Source organism: Amphiprion ocellaris, chromosome 19 (assembly GCF_022539595.1).
Source record: "Amphiprion ocellaris isolate individual 3 ecotype Okinawa chromosome 19, ASM2253959v1, whole genome shotgun sequence".
NCBI lineage: Eukaryota > Metazoa > Chordata > Actinopteri > Pomacentridae > Amphiprion > Amphiprion ocellaris.
The window spans coordinates 5,995,929-6,010,913 of record NC_072784.1 but is presented as its reverse complement, the minus strand read 5'-3'; the positions used below and the strand labels follow the sequence as shown (position 1 = coordinate 6,010,913).

Here is a 14,985-nt window from a genome sequence, read left to right as displayed (position 1 = left end):
CACAGTGGCAATGTTAACAACATTTAGGTAAACGACCAGAGAACGAGATAAAGTCTCACTCATTCATCACAGAGGGTCGCTACAATATGTTGCACTGTTTTCATAACTCTACCGATGTTCGTCGGTGGCTCGCCCTGTTCCGAGCGTTTTATTAGGTGTAAATTTACTTCCATGGAGACGGCTTTAATATCAGGCTAATTTAAACATGAGGAAACAACAGTGGCAAGTAAGATTTCCACATGTTACACTGTAAAAACTGCGTATTTTTCACAGGACAGAAGGGATGCTTCCATCAAATGAATCACGATGCAAACACCATCATATATATCAGCTTTATGTCCTCCACACCTCACTGGCTCTTCTTGGTGTTAACAAGGTGTGGTGACATTTTGCCCGGGGTGCCGCACACTCATGACAGACCTTATCATCAGCGCTCCAGTCTCTGCCTCCTGTCATGTCCTCTGCACACCCAAGTGCGCTAAGATACAGTCCAGACCTCCCCTGCCTCCCCCACCAAGCCTCACCCAATCCTTCACTCTCATCCTGAATTCAACAGCAGGACAGGAGGAGAGAAACTTAGTAACGTGACACTAGAGAAATCTATATGAACAGCAGAAGATATATATTTTAAATATGAAACTCTGGGAGTCGTAAAAAATAAAACTTTAATTAATATGGGGAGCTGGTCATACACAGGGGATAAAAATGAGCTCCTGTCCACATTCACAGATATTGTTATCTCCTAATTTACTTCAGAAGACAGGGGAACTGCTATACATAAACAAGGCAGCCAAAGTTTTCAATGTAACCTATAATGGTTAACTGAAATAAAAGTTGTGCGTCAATTATACAAGATTTAATTGTAAAATAGATTGTTTTAGATTGTTGTATCAAAGTATTTAAGATGGAACCTTGGGAGTGTGAGACTTCCTCACAATCCCACATGCTGATGAAACAACAGAACAAGTTAACGCCTTGGGAACCATAGGGGACTGAGTTTGACTAGATTTCTTTGCAATGACTCACCAACACTTCTCATGAATTGGTTATCACCCGAATAAATCTACATAAAAAAAGAGGGATGTCTATTTCAAAAGTTAAAAAACAACATGTTTTCAATAATACATGAAAATCCTGTTTTAATGGCTCAGCGCCGAGCAGTTCAAAGTTCCATTCTACGACTATCAGGATGCACCGTGCCTGCTGGCGTACCTTGAGGAGGAGACACGTTGAGAGAAAATCAAACATCAAATCGCCAGACTTGCTTGTATCCTCCTTGTCCACAGGCGATGCATCAAACGCAGAACAAGCTTGCACAGCGCGGACCACCACACTGGTTTGGGTAGCATGAAAACCACTCTGCAGAACAAATTGTGAGACCTGCAGCTAACCTCTGAAGAGCTAGCGATAGCGACGCCGACTGTGGAGTTATCAGAACATCTTAGAACGAGCTTATCAGCAAGGTTGGACTTGCTAGCTTGATGATAAGCAACAAATGCAGAGATATGAGCGACTGAAAGAAAAAAACATTCTCCAGCATGAACTTTGCATGCTGGACGCTAGATCTCCCATTAGCTACACTGCTGCACTATATTGTATTAGTTCTAGGGATAGACTGATTATCGGCCTGGCAGATTATCATGGACGCTTTTTCTGATTATTGCATTTTAATTGACCGATTATTGATTAATTAACCCTCGTGTCGTCCTGCGGGTCAAAATTGACCCGGTTTAAAGTTTGAAAATGTGGGAAAAATATATATTTTCACAGCGAAACTTCTGATGTCCACATTTTCACCATTTTTGGGAATTTTTTGAACATTTTTTGGTGGAAAAAAGAAATGTCAAAAATGTTTCTTAAGAACATTCACAAAAAAAATCAACCAAAATCCAGCGAATTTTGCTGGATTTTGGTTGATTTTTATTGCATGGCACAACACAGGAGAGCCAAGACTCAGCAGTTCACCTGCATCTAAAAGGTAAGGGATGTTCTTTTGAGGACAGCAAATCTACATTTAGGATGGCTGGAGGAGAGAACTAAAGGAGGTCAATCTATATTAAACTGCTACAGCAGTCTCTAAACAGAGAAGGGAGTCTACAACACCACTTATCAGGTACTTAGAATGCAGTCTTGAGGCCCCTGACCAATCAGTTTCACCACCATTTCCACCTCAAGGGACATGAGTCTTGGGTTAATAACGGTCCATGAACCGTGTGATTTAGAAGTGAGAATAAATATACCTGGGACTCCCATTCAGTTAATTAGAACTGAGGAAGATAATTGGATGAGAAGGGAAATGTCTTCAAGAAATCCAGACTTAACTCGTTAAAACATAATGTAACTGTGTCTAAAGTGTGAATTAACATTCACAAAATGATGATCCCTATGGTTTCGTGTCGTCACATGAAATAATAATGACTTCACTACATATCAGGCCACCGCAGTTCATCATATATTATGCACTGAATCATAAAGAGTCATGAATTAGTTGTGCATCAATTAAGCATGCAGTATGATCCTTTAGTTTAAAATGTAAGTGGTGCCCTGGCAGCGTAATGATTAAGGTGCAAACCGTGTAACTGCAACACCCACAGTCTGACTCCCAGACCCTTGCTGCATGTCAGCCTCCTCTCTCTCCCTGCTTTCCAAGTCTTTATCACCACTGCAGCCATAAAATAGAGCAAAAACTGACAAAAAAATACATAATTACCATAATGAGGATAGATCCTTACCTTTCCAGGAGCTTTGGTCTTGTTGTTGTTATTGTGGGAGGCCAGAATGACGTCTTCGTGGACGCGATCCAGCAGCCACAGGAGGAATTCCAGGGCATCGTGCTGGGAATTACCACGAAACTGTGATCCGTACTTGGACACGATAGTCTGCAGAGGGGAAAAGCAGACATGATGAAATGATGACAGTTTGGTTGATCTAGTGTGTTTTATGAGCAAGGAAACAGTTTGTACAGGAACAGAACTCTTATGGTAAGTTCTGACTTCAAAGAGAAACTCTCCAAAATCGACGAATATATAAATACTATCCACATAATCCCAGATTTTATTTCGCTGCAGTGGTCATTTTAATTGACTTTCAGAATTCGACAGCCTGGTAGGAATAAAGCTGCATTTGGTATGTGGAGAAGCCAATACAAGTGACTTGCTACATTATCCTTCCCACACAAAATGTGAATCTCAAACACTGCTTGTTTACTGGTTTTGACAGCTCGGGTGTATTCGTCGGTACTACTGAGGCTCCTGAATGGGCAGCTTTACCCGGGCCTTCTTCACAGAACGCTGATCAGAGGAAGCCTAGAATTGCAAATTTACACTAACGCTCTTCATGCTTCTCTGCCCGGCCCACACTCTGACTGAAGCAGAGACATTTCAGATTTGCAAAATATGCCTTTTGTGTCAGACTTTTAAAAAAAAAAAAAAAAAAAAAAAAGCTTGTTAATAAAAGCATTACCTTTGGCCTCTTGGGTGTCAAGAAACTAAATTAGAAGATTTTTGATATCAAACGAGAAGTGTGAATATTTTTCCTTAAAAGTGGGTTGGAGACTAATTTAGCTCAAAAGTCACACGACTCACAGTGTCGTGTGACTTTTGATGTGAATGGCACCCAACTCAATTAGGCAAGGAATTAGCTCCATGAAATGCAGCAGGCAGCCTGAAGTCGCTGAGACAGTGATGAGAGATTATAGTGGAGGGAACAAGACTGTAATCACTAACATGCCTCTTACAGCTATAACACCCTGATGTGATGTAGGGTGTCTGATGATGAAGCTGGAGGATTGAGAGTGGAAAGCCACCCGTTCGATTCTTAAATGGATGGGCTGAGACTGAACTAAAGCACAGCTGAGGTGTCCTTGAGAAAAGCATCTTCTGTGCACAATATAAAAGGTGCAGTTGTGCTGGGACGCTCTCCTCATATAGGAAAAGCCTAGAAGAAAAAGAATTTCCAGTTGCCCTCCAAAGTAAAAACTCATCTTTTATGTATGTTTTTGTGTCTTATAATAGTCCCATTTTGCGACTAAAATTTGAGACTGTGCGAGTAAATTTGCCGATTTTTTAAAAAATTATTATTGAAGGGCACCCATATAGTTCAGCGCGTTAAGCAGGTGACCCATGTACAGGAGCTGGTCCCCGACGCAGCGGCCCGGGTTCGATTCCCGCTCGCGGCCCTTTGCTGCATGTCCTTCCCCCACTCTTCTCCCGTTTCCTGTCTCTCTCTCACTGCACCTTTCGAATAAAAGGCCAAAAAATAACCTTAAAAAAATTATTATTGAATATTTTTTTGTTGCTGAAAAACCTCTGCTCCACACTTCAGCCCAGTAGTTGACAGGAATGAAATGAGCTGGTTTGCCAACCGACATTAACTACAAAATAAGAAGAAGGCGGGCCGATGTGGGGAATGACGGTGAAGCTCCTTATGTTTTCAGAAAGCCTTTATTTACGTTCAGCTGTCAGCCTTATTTTGAACACAAATTCACCTTTCTGTCCTTTACTAATTTCTTGTCTCCATTCCAGCTGCTTCTAAGTTTAGACACATCCTTTGCTAGACAGCAACAGCGTGGAACCGTTTTCTCTCATCTTAAGGTGAATTTTCGGACTTTTCGGCAGCGTCACGTCAAGAAACCTGTTCTGAGATACACTTCCTGTGCCGCTATAATGGTGACAAAATAAAAGCCCGTAACATTAAAAATACGCCTTCAAAATAAAAGCATGGAGGGAACGGTTATTTTAACAGTAGCAAAACAAAGGCTTGCCAAAAGTGATGAACTGATCAACAGACCTTTATAAGAGTAATTTACACGCAATTCGGTATCCATACATAACGTGCACACACCTATACCAAATCGCGTGACCTAAATATATAGCGGGTGGCGAGAATTGATGAGACTCGGAAACACCCCCACAATTTAATCAATTGTTCCTTGTATAATGTCAGATGGGAAGTCCCGATAAGTCCTCAGCGGAGGATTTGTAGTAGGATCACAATCATTTGATCATCAGCAGACAGCTGACGTAGCGTTCACTGGTTGTCATAGTTACAGTGACACTGTGCCGCTATCGTGCAATGATACAGAAATCTTTAACAAATCCATGGATCCAGACTATAAGCCGCATCACTACCAAAATCTAATCACTTGGTCCTCGTGTCATTTCTGACCTTCCCTGAAAATTTCATCCAAATCCGTTGGTCCGTTGTTGAGTAATGTTGCGAACAGACAGACAAACAGACGGACAAACATATGCCGATCCTCACATAACTCCGCCTCATTCCTTTGTGTAGTAATAAACCTATAATTAAAATTATACACTACCTTTCTTTTCGTATGTGGTCAAAATCATGAAATATGCAGGAGATCAAACATCAAATCAAATCATTTCCCTCAATGTATAGTCAAAAATATATAAGTGACATAATAATATGACATGACTTTATCTGTTCCTGACACTATCGGAAATTGGACTGAGTTAAACTGGCAAAGCTTAAAAAATAAAGCACAAACAAACAAATGTTTTAATAGCTAAGGCAAAGCTCAGTATCATCTGACAGATGCTCTCCAAGTCTACCAAAATGAGCATTTTTTACCCTTACACAAAAGTTCTGGTAAGCATGACATTCATGGCTAAAAGGTTCGCAGAAGCCCTGAACTTGCTAATTTCACATGAAGAATGAAGCCATAAGTTCACCAGGCACTGGCTTATACAGCTGAAAGTAACAACTGATGCAACATTACATCATCACCTATGTTATCTGATGCAATCTGTGGGAAACGTTGCTGTACTCAGACAACAATTAAGATGTTAAGGGATGATATGCTCTTTGATCACCAGGATAATAACCTGGTTCGGAGAAAATGCTAACCCGAGCAAAACATTCAGCGTTCATACTGATAAAAGATTTAAGAAAATACTTAAAACTTGTGTTTAAATGGGTATCTAATCTTATTTTGTACCTTTCTATTTATTTTAAAGATAATGTTGTTATTAGTATGTGGCATCTTCTGTAAATCTTGTAAGATTTCTAAGGAAGATCTGCTTTGATTTAATATTACACCTATCTACTAAAGATATTGTAAGTACACTTACTGTCATATGTAGTACAGTATAAGTTCCAAAACTGCAAAAATGTCCTATTTCCACAGGTTCTTGTAACTGATATATATTAGTTAGAGTAGATGTTTAAACACAGGAATAAAAAAGTAGACCTAAAATTAATATATTTAAGTAAACTTTCCGTTTAAAACATTAAAAACGAGACGTTCAGTACGACCGGAGTAATAACTAATTGGGTGCGAAACCAGGACTGCATCTTCAAACAAGTTTCTGAAATGTAGACAAGAGCAAAAAAAAAAAAAAAAAAGTGAACATAAAAATTCATAAACAGAAAAACTACTGGTGGAGTCTTGGGAGAGCGATAAGGTCCTCTAATCTCGCCTTTTGATCTTGTCTTAAAAGTGAAATTGAAGCTTCCCTTGGCTCGGAGATCTCAAGGAAGCCAAAAAAAGTGATGAGTCTTGTCATCAGACTCTGGATCCTCACAATAACTGGGAGATAAGTTACAGTCAGAGGATATAAAAAAGTTTGAAGCTGATATACAGACTCTGTGTTTCATTTTTATTACATCAAGATACAGCATGCAAACGTAGAGCCAGATAGGGTGCCAGATACATTTTGCAGCATATATTCACTGTTTGCAGCTACACAATGCCTGTACTCACTTTTAGATCATTACATTTATAGTCTAAAACTTGCACTTGCTGATGTGGATGCATTTCGACACGTAGTTTATATTCTGTCCGACTTGCAGCATACTGCAGATGTAATGCGATCACACTCTCACCCCTCACATTACAACGAGCGTCTCTCAATCAGGAAGATTAGAGGCGACTCAGACTGGTGCAGCTCTTGAACCATTCAGGCTTGTTTGGAAGAAATGCTTTGATATTAACTATGAACCATGACCTGGGCTAACCTGAAGCTGTTGTGCAGCTAGTCATTATAGCAAAGTAATAACTGTAATTACCATCAGCCTTTTTGAAGGTGGTAATTGTCTCTGTGATATAATTGAAGCTGTGGAGAGGCCATGTGTTCTTTATTACCGTCTGTGGCATAATGGTCACTGTCTGCTGGTAATGTGTGCAACTACTGAACTAGAGACAAAAGGGGGAATTATAATTTAGTCATTACTGGATGACTGTTTGAACTGTTTAGTATCTCAACCATTTAGGCAACTATACAAAGATCCAGTAAAAATCATGTTGTTAGGGTCAATATATATTTGAGGGACTTTTGAAGTCCATGAGCTATATCTTGCATACATTTTTATTAAAAGAAAACTAATGTTTTTTATGTTCATTATGATCACATCTTTACAAATTCCATATTTATTATGCAAACAATCACTTATTAATAAAAAATGACTGGATATCACTAAAATGTCAACTAAACAACCATCCGAATTTAATAACAGCCACCTTCTAATTAGCTAAACAATAATAAAATGAGGTTATTAAAAAAATGCTTTGATTGTGTTCTTTTTATTAAGTTGAGATAATCATGACACATATTTCTTTTTTGCCAATATATCAAATTTTATATGGAAAACAACAAATTGTATCTGTGTCCGAGAAGTTCCCCATTACAAAAACACTTCTGAAGGAAGTGTGTTAATTCCAGATCACATGACCTGCTCCACATGATGTCATTTCCTCCTGAAGAAAAGACTGGCAAGACTCCAAGGCTTTCTGAGTTATTTAATATAAAGTAGTGTGTGAGTCAAGTGTGGATTTATGGCATGACAACAGGTTTACTACAATATCTTTATGAATAACTTTCAATTTCAATTTTACTCAATTGTATATATAATATCTAGAAGAATCTTTCTCTAAAAATGCCATGTGGTGTTTGGTTATAGACGGCCATGTTGATTTTAGGCCTGAAAACAGCAAAAATGTCAACTATGATACCTGACAACTATGTTAGAAAAAGTCCCGCAATTATATATTGACCCGTTTCTTCATATTACCACATCGATTTGGTGTTTTCTACATGCTGGAGACACATCATGACTGACATAAGCAGTCAGCACCATAGTTCTTCTGCTATTTATTTCATAAATAAATAGCAGAAGAACCCTGCCATATCAACTTGCAGAGAGGGGCTTTCTCTATCATCACTGCTCTTCAGAATCAGTTCTAACATGTATAGTTAAGTTCCTCCGAACTTGCCATAGTGTAACAGTTTTACAGTGTTTCAGCAGAATTTGAGGTGACTTGCGGGAGTTGGGGCGGGTGGGTGGAGACAGAGGCAAGGATTTCATAGATTTGCACATTCTAGAGAAAGCAACAGTGCAGAGTTACATCTAAGACATTATAAGGCAGCAAAGGGTTTCTTTGCTTGGAAAAAAAAAAACTTCAACGACATTGGGATGTGCATTAGGTCCTCTAACAAATCTTGCTACAACTTTTTTGTTGTTTGACACGGAATGAAAACTCGTCTGGTTTTCATTTCGTAATCTACATTACATAATCTAATTTACTCCAATTTAAGGGTTCTAAGGTACAATGGGGTGTTTAACTTTGTTTAAAAGATGCAAAGTTTGTTGACATGCAGACTCCACATGTGTACCACAAAATGAGTGAGGAAGAATAAAGATTTATGATAACAGAAAGGATGACATTGACCACAAACAGGCTCCCATCAGCAGTGCCCTGCAACTGTTGTCCACACATAAAGCCATTTAAATCAGCAGCACAAAGTTTATTATGATGGGTTCAAAGCCAGATCTGAATACCAATCAATATAAAAAAATATATATATATTGGATGCTTTTGCCAGTCTTACAAAAAATGAGAAAGATTTCAAACTTTTTTTTTTGGTCATTATTTTTTATTTTCTATGTGGATACATCCCCTAAAAGAGTGGTTCATTCTTTCCAAATAGAGTTATTCCAGTCATCTGGTTAAAATTCATGTATTTTTTCATATCTCCATCCATCCATTATCTGTACACCGCTTAATCGTTAGTAGGGCTGTGGGGGAGTTGGAGTTTATCCCAGCTGACTGAGGGTGAAGGCAGGGGACACCCTGGACAGGTCATCAGTCTATCACAGGGCTACATATACAGACAAACAATCACACTCAGATTCACACCTGCGGGCAGTTTAGAATTATCAGTTAACCTCAGCGTGTTTTTGGACTGTAGTAGGAAACCGCAGAAAACCCCACGCATGCACAGGGAGAACATGCAAACTCCATGTAGAAAGATCCCAGGCCAGGATCTCCATAGGGGTACAGAGTAACATTTCCAGCAACCATCACTCCTGTGTTCTAATGCTACATTGTGTTAGCTAATGGTGTTGAAAGGCTCATTGAAGATTAGAAAACCCTTGTGCTGTTATGTTAGCACATGAATAAAAGTGTGAGTTTGTGAAATTCTCTGGCTGATCCCAAACTTTTGAACAGTATTGTAAGTATTTCAATGGTTCCACACAGCATACCTCCAGCATCCCAGGTTGCAAATTACCACGACTACCATCTGCTGTACATTTCTCACGAGTTACTCAGTGACTTACTGCAACCAGCAACATAGTACAACTGTTAAACATCAACATGGAGACGACAAATATTGACACATATCTGTGAGCAAAACCCACAGTCATCACAACTTCCTAAACGGGCCAATCGGTGCATCCTGCAGGGAGGATGACATTCCTGTCCAGTCATCAGGCCTGCTCACCCTAAACTCCCTTCTTTCTTTCTTTCTCAGGCCTCTCATGTTATGGAAACCAATAAGCTGACTGTTGAGTAACTGTTTGAGTTTCAGGCTTCGTCCCTGTCCAGGCCCCTCTGCAAACACACCGCCCTGCCAGGAGGGGGGATTCTGAAAATGCACTGTCCAGATCAAAAGAACACATCTGGGTCAATATATAATTGAGGGATTTTTGAAGTCCATCGGATATATCTTACATACATTTTTATTTAAAGTAAAAAAAAAAAAAAAATTTTAAAAAAGTGTTTTTTTATGTTCATTATGATCATGTCTAATCATGTCAAATTCCATATTATTTTTTATGGAAACTATCACTTATTTATAAAAAATGACTGGACATCACTAAAATGTCCACTAAATAACCGTCCGAATTCAACAACAACCACCTTCTAATTAGCTAAACAATAATAAAATGAACTTATTCAAGAATTGTTTTGATTGTGTTCTATTTATTAAGTTGAGATAATCATGACAGATGTTTCTTTTTTGCCAATATATCAAATTTTATATGGAAAATAGCAAATTGTATCTCTGTCCAAGAAATCACTTTCCACTAAGTTCCCCATTACAAAAACACCTCTCAAGGAAGTGTGTTAATTCCAGATCACATGACCTGCTCCACATGATGTCATTTCCTCCTGAAGAAAAGACTGGCAAGACTCCAAGGCTTTCTGAGTTATTTAATATAAAGTAGTGTGTGAGTCAAGTGTGGATTTATGGCATGTCAACAGGTTTACTACAATATCTTTAGAAATAACTTTAAATTTTATTATAATATTTAGAAGAATCTTTGTGTAAAAATGCCATGTGGTGTTTGGTTATAGGCAGCCATGTTGATTTTAGGCCTGAAAACAGCAAAAAAGTCAACTATTATACCTGTCAACTATGTTACAAAAAGTCCCGTAATTACACATTGACCCATGTGCTCCCAGGTTAAAGAAACTTCAGCTGCAGTCAGAAACACACGGGTGGGAGTGGAAGCTCAGGACACATTGGCGACTGGCTGTGCTACTTAATCTTTCATGAATATCAGCAAAAGCTGCCTCCCTCCTACTACCTGTATTGTCCTACAGAGCAGGTGTACAGGAATGTGGCAGGCCTCCAGCTATTCAGCACGACTTTGTTGTTCCGTTTAGTTCCCAGAGCGGGACCCTGCAGCCAGCTGACCTGAGACGAGGCCACTGCTGATTCATTAACTTTCAAGAGCATACGATCAAACGAGGATGATTCTACATTTATACGTGAACGACAGTATTCATTTGTGTACGTGAAGCGGTAATTGTCAAAAAAAGAGAGATCCCTTTCAGCGATCTCTTATCAAAATTCATGCGATGTGAAGACGGATGCTACAGGTAGTCCTTTTAATCTGGCTGCTTTAGCTGAACCTTTCTCACGCCCTTGTGATAAGACACGACTTTGAGAGGCCTGCAGAGACTGATAACGAAGTTACAAAACCGACAGATTAATAAAGCCATTTAAACAAAGACCAAAACCTGTTTTGAAGTGTTGTTTATAAGTGCTTTGTGCTGTCTGGAGTTCCCACAACTGGGAGCTAATTTAGCCTCTCAGAAACAGGCCTCAGAGCGATCTGATCATTTCATAATGCCTACCTCCAGGCAGCTGTGGTATTACTCAACAGGCAATTTCAGAGGGATCACCGCACGAACTGTGGACCTCCTATGGTCTCAAACCACAGCCAAGAAACACAGCAGCGTCTGTGAGCGCACTTTAGCACAGGAAGCATCTCATCACATACGAAGAGGAGTGTTTAGTGTTTTTTCTTTTAATCTATCTTTTAATCTTGGCAAGATGTTTCCGTGCTGTTCCCTCTGATTGTCGTGCTGAAAATATGTGATACCGGCGTCCCGAGAGATAAGAGGGAAAGTGTGGAAGTGAAGATTTATTGGCAGCATGAATTCTGGTTGACAGGGGAGTTTTTCAGAGAGCACAACAGATGGGACAGCAAAAGGGAAAAAAATAAAGAAAAATAGCGTTCAAATTGATTCTCTGAATCGGTGACTATCGACATAGTGGCTCTCAGGTGAACTTGTGACAAAAATCATGAAGGTGCCACTTGAGCAGGGGTCAAACTACTCTTGGAACATTTCCAAGAATAGATCCAGTGTGTGTTTCTTTGTTCGCTGCTCCATATTATCTACTTCTCACCCTGAACTGCGGCTCAGACAAATCCGGAGTAAAAAGCTGCAGGCAGATAAAGTACAGTTGCATTCCCCCTCCCTCCCCTATCTACAGCGTGGGCAGAGTAGGAAAGCCTGAAGGTCTCCTGATAGTGCTCCATCACAGGCGCTGATCCTCAGGGAAGAAAGATTCTTAAGTGGGAAGTAAATCATCTCCTTCCTGTGCGAACAAACTTTGCATTGCGACAGTAATGCACCGAAATAAACAGTGGAAAAGCAGCCACCTGTTATGAGAGCTGGAATAAAGAAAGTGCAGTGTGTGATTAATTTTAAGTATCACACATCCACTATGGTGCACAATGTATCATTTCGGTGAATGTGAATCGTGTTACAACTTGATGCAAAGAGAAAACTTCTCATTTTCCATGAGTGATCTACAAAAGAAGTCGGTCTGATAGAACATTTACTCCAATTTTAGGCTTCTTGGATACATTGAGTTTCTTTTAACTTTATTTGCAAGACACAGAGCTTTTGCCATGCAGACTGACCATTCAAACCACAAAGCTTCGGATGTTAAGCACCAAGTCAGATCTAAATAAGCAGAAAACCAAAAGCCATTTTATCTTCTATGCAGATGCTCTCCCCAATCATTCTAGTGATTCATTCTTTCCAAACAGTTATTTAAGTCGTCTGCGTCAGCTTTTTTCCCATCATTGTGCAGCTCTAACACCTACTGTTTATGAAATGATGCTAGAAGAGCAGGACTGCAGAATATAGGGAAAAAACTGACATGAAAAAATAGATGAATTTTTACCAGATGACTTAAATTACTCTATTGGGAAAGTAATAATCACCCCAGGATGATTGGGGTTATTTTGTGGGAGGGCGCATGTGCATCAAAATTAAAAATATTTCTACAAAAAACTAAAAAACAACAACATTTGGAAGCCTTCTCATATGATGTAACACTAGCAAAGGCACCCAAAATAGTTTTTTGCATTGGAAGGTGTTCAGATCTGATTCAGAGAGGGTGACATAATCCTTTCTGTAGCTGCAATATTTTCATGCCGCTGACATTTCATTTGTTTTTGTAACCAAATCTTGCTTTTCGGTGTTTCAGTGAAACCTGGATGCAAATAAACCCAACAAAAGTGCATCCAAGAAGCCTGAACACTGACTTCTCTTGTCGATCGTGCAAGTTTTCTGCTTGTATGAACCAACTTCAAAGTGCACTTCTTGCATGCACAATATACTGTGCAGCCCTACAGCAGAATGGGAGATGTGCTGGAAAAAAGCCCGGCGCAGCATGTGAGTCAGAGACCTGCTGACCTGGTGCCCTCAGACTTGCTGTGACACCGAGCAGCCGCCTCATTATCACCTGGCAGGGAAACGCTGGAGTCGCAGGGTGAGCTCGACGGAGGCAAATGGGTGCTATACGATTGGCAATTATAGAAAATGATGTAAGGCTTGTGCCACCTGTTTCATCCGAGCTGAACCTGACATTCAGACGGCTCACAGTGGTGGGAATAACATGTAATTATGTCTGACTGAGCAGAAAACTACACTTAAGCAGCTGATAATGCAACAGTAGGTGTTTACTGACACGCTGCCTCCTCCCAGATGCACCTGCAGATTGTGGTTTGGTTTTTTTTGCACTTTGGGTACCTTGAAGTCCACGGACAGCTGTGGGGTGTACTCCAGAGTCCACAGAGCCCTGACAAGTGATGCCAACTGCTCCGTGACTTCTCCCTTGGCCAGCCTGGTCTCCTCAGCTTTCACCACCCCGTTTATCCTGGTCTGACTCAGGTCCATCTTGTACCTCTCCAAGCCCAGGTACTCGGCCAGCAGGTCGGTGTTGCTCAGACACTGGACCACTGCGTTCATGAAGCAGGTGTTGCCGTGGTTCTTCAGCCCCAGAACACCCGGGACTTTGTCTCCGTACTGGTAGAGGAGTTTCTCTCTGCCGGTGCACAGAGAAGAAGACGTGCTCGAAGTGTTCTTCACCACTCGATCCCAAGCCATTTGTACATCCTCTTTGATGATTCCTGAGCCGGCGCTGAGGGTGCAAGGTGCGCCATTTCGAAACCCCCCGTCGTCGTCCTCCGCGTCCTGCGCGTCCGCGTCTCCAAAGTGGGTGAAAGTGCCCAAAGTTTTGATGATTCTGTTCATAAAACTCCCCACGGACTTCAGCGATTTCTTTCGGAACAGCTTCCCAGATTTCGGCTTCTTCTCCTTGCGCTTCTCCTCCTTCGATGTCGGCATTTCCTCCTTGACTCTGCTCTGTTTCTCCATGACAGTATACCTTCTACTCCCTCGAACGTCTGATCTCACGCTGATAATTGTGCAAAATTCGACGCCGGTGTGTCACTTCTCCGCCGGTGGTGTCCCTGGTCCGGATAGCAGGAGGGAAAGCGCGCAGAGGTGCCACCATCGCGGAGCCGGGAGACACGGCAGCACACTGTTATTCCGCCCCGCACTGACACAAAACCTTCCTCATCCATCCCAGCACTTACTGAAGGCGTTCATTATCGCTCCGACACCGCTGTCACCGGCTGCGTCTCGTCACGGCCGGCACAAGACGAGCCGCTGCGCCGTCCAGTCGCAGCACTGAGCGATCCCTCCCATCGCTCCCAACTTCGCCTGGAAAATGCCAGGGATTGTGTGTCTGCTCCCTCCCACTCCAACACACGGAGGCGATAGCAGCCCCGATCCAGGATCAGCTCACATCAGGATCAGCACACAGACCCCCAGATTGGTGTAAAAATACTCAGTTAAAACATAGGTCTTTAACTCAACATCTTACACAAACTGCAGAAGTAGGAACAACATAATACATTATTTATAAAATCTTATGGAATAATATTGGTCATTTTTACGCACTGATGCCAAATTGGCTACATTGCAAGATTTTTACTGAAGCAGCTGTTCTCTAAAGAATGCATGAGTCTTGATGAGTTCAGACAACTTCTACTGAAATTGTGCTCAACGAACAAACCAGTTAGAGTTAGAAAAATGAGCTTTTTCTCTTCAGTCAAATGTATCCTGAATTACAACAATGACTGGAAGAATAA

General features: G+C 40.8%; 1 protein-coding gene across 1 annotated transcript in view; it reads right to left on the bottom strand.

The window, feature by feature from the left end:
• Positions 1–14,553, bottom strand: part of usp43b (ubiquitin specific peptidase 43b) — a 115,598-nt gene extending 101,045 nt beyond the window's left edge. Inside the window, exons 1-2 of the mRNA XM_055005200.1 lie at positions 13,580–14,553; positions 2,733–2,879 (exon numbers count right to left, since the gene is read on the bottom strand). Coding sequence (XP_054861175.1) covers positions 2,733–2,879; positions 13,580–14,206 — 774 coding nt within the window. The 5' untranslated portion in view covers positions 14,207–14,553. The remainder of the gene's footprint in view (positions 1–2,732; positions 2,880–13,579) is intronic.
• Between the last annotated feature and the right edge of the window lie 432 nt (positions 14,554–14,985).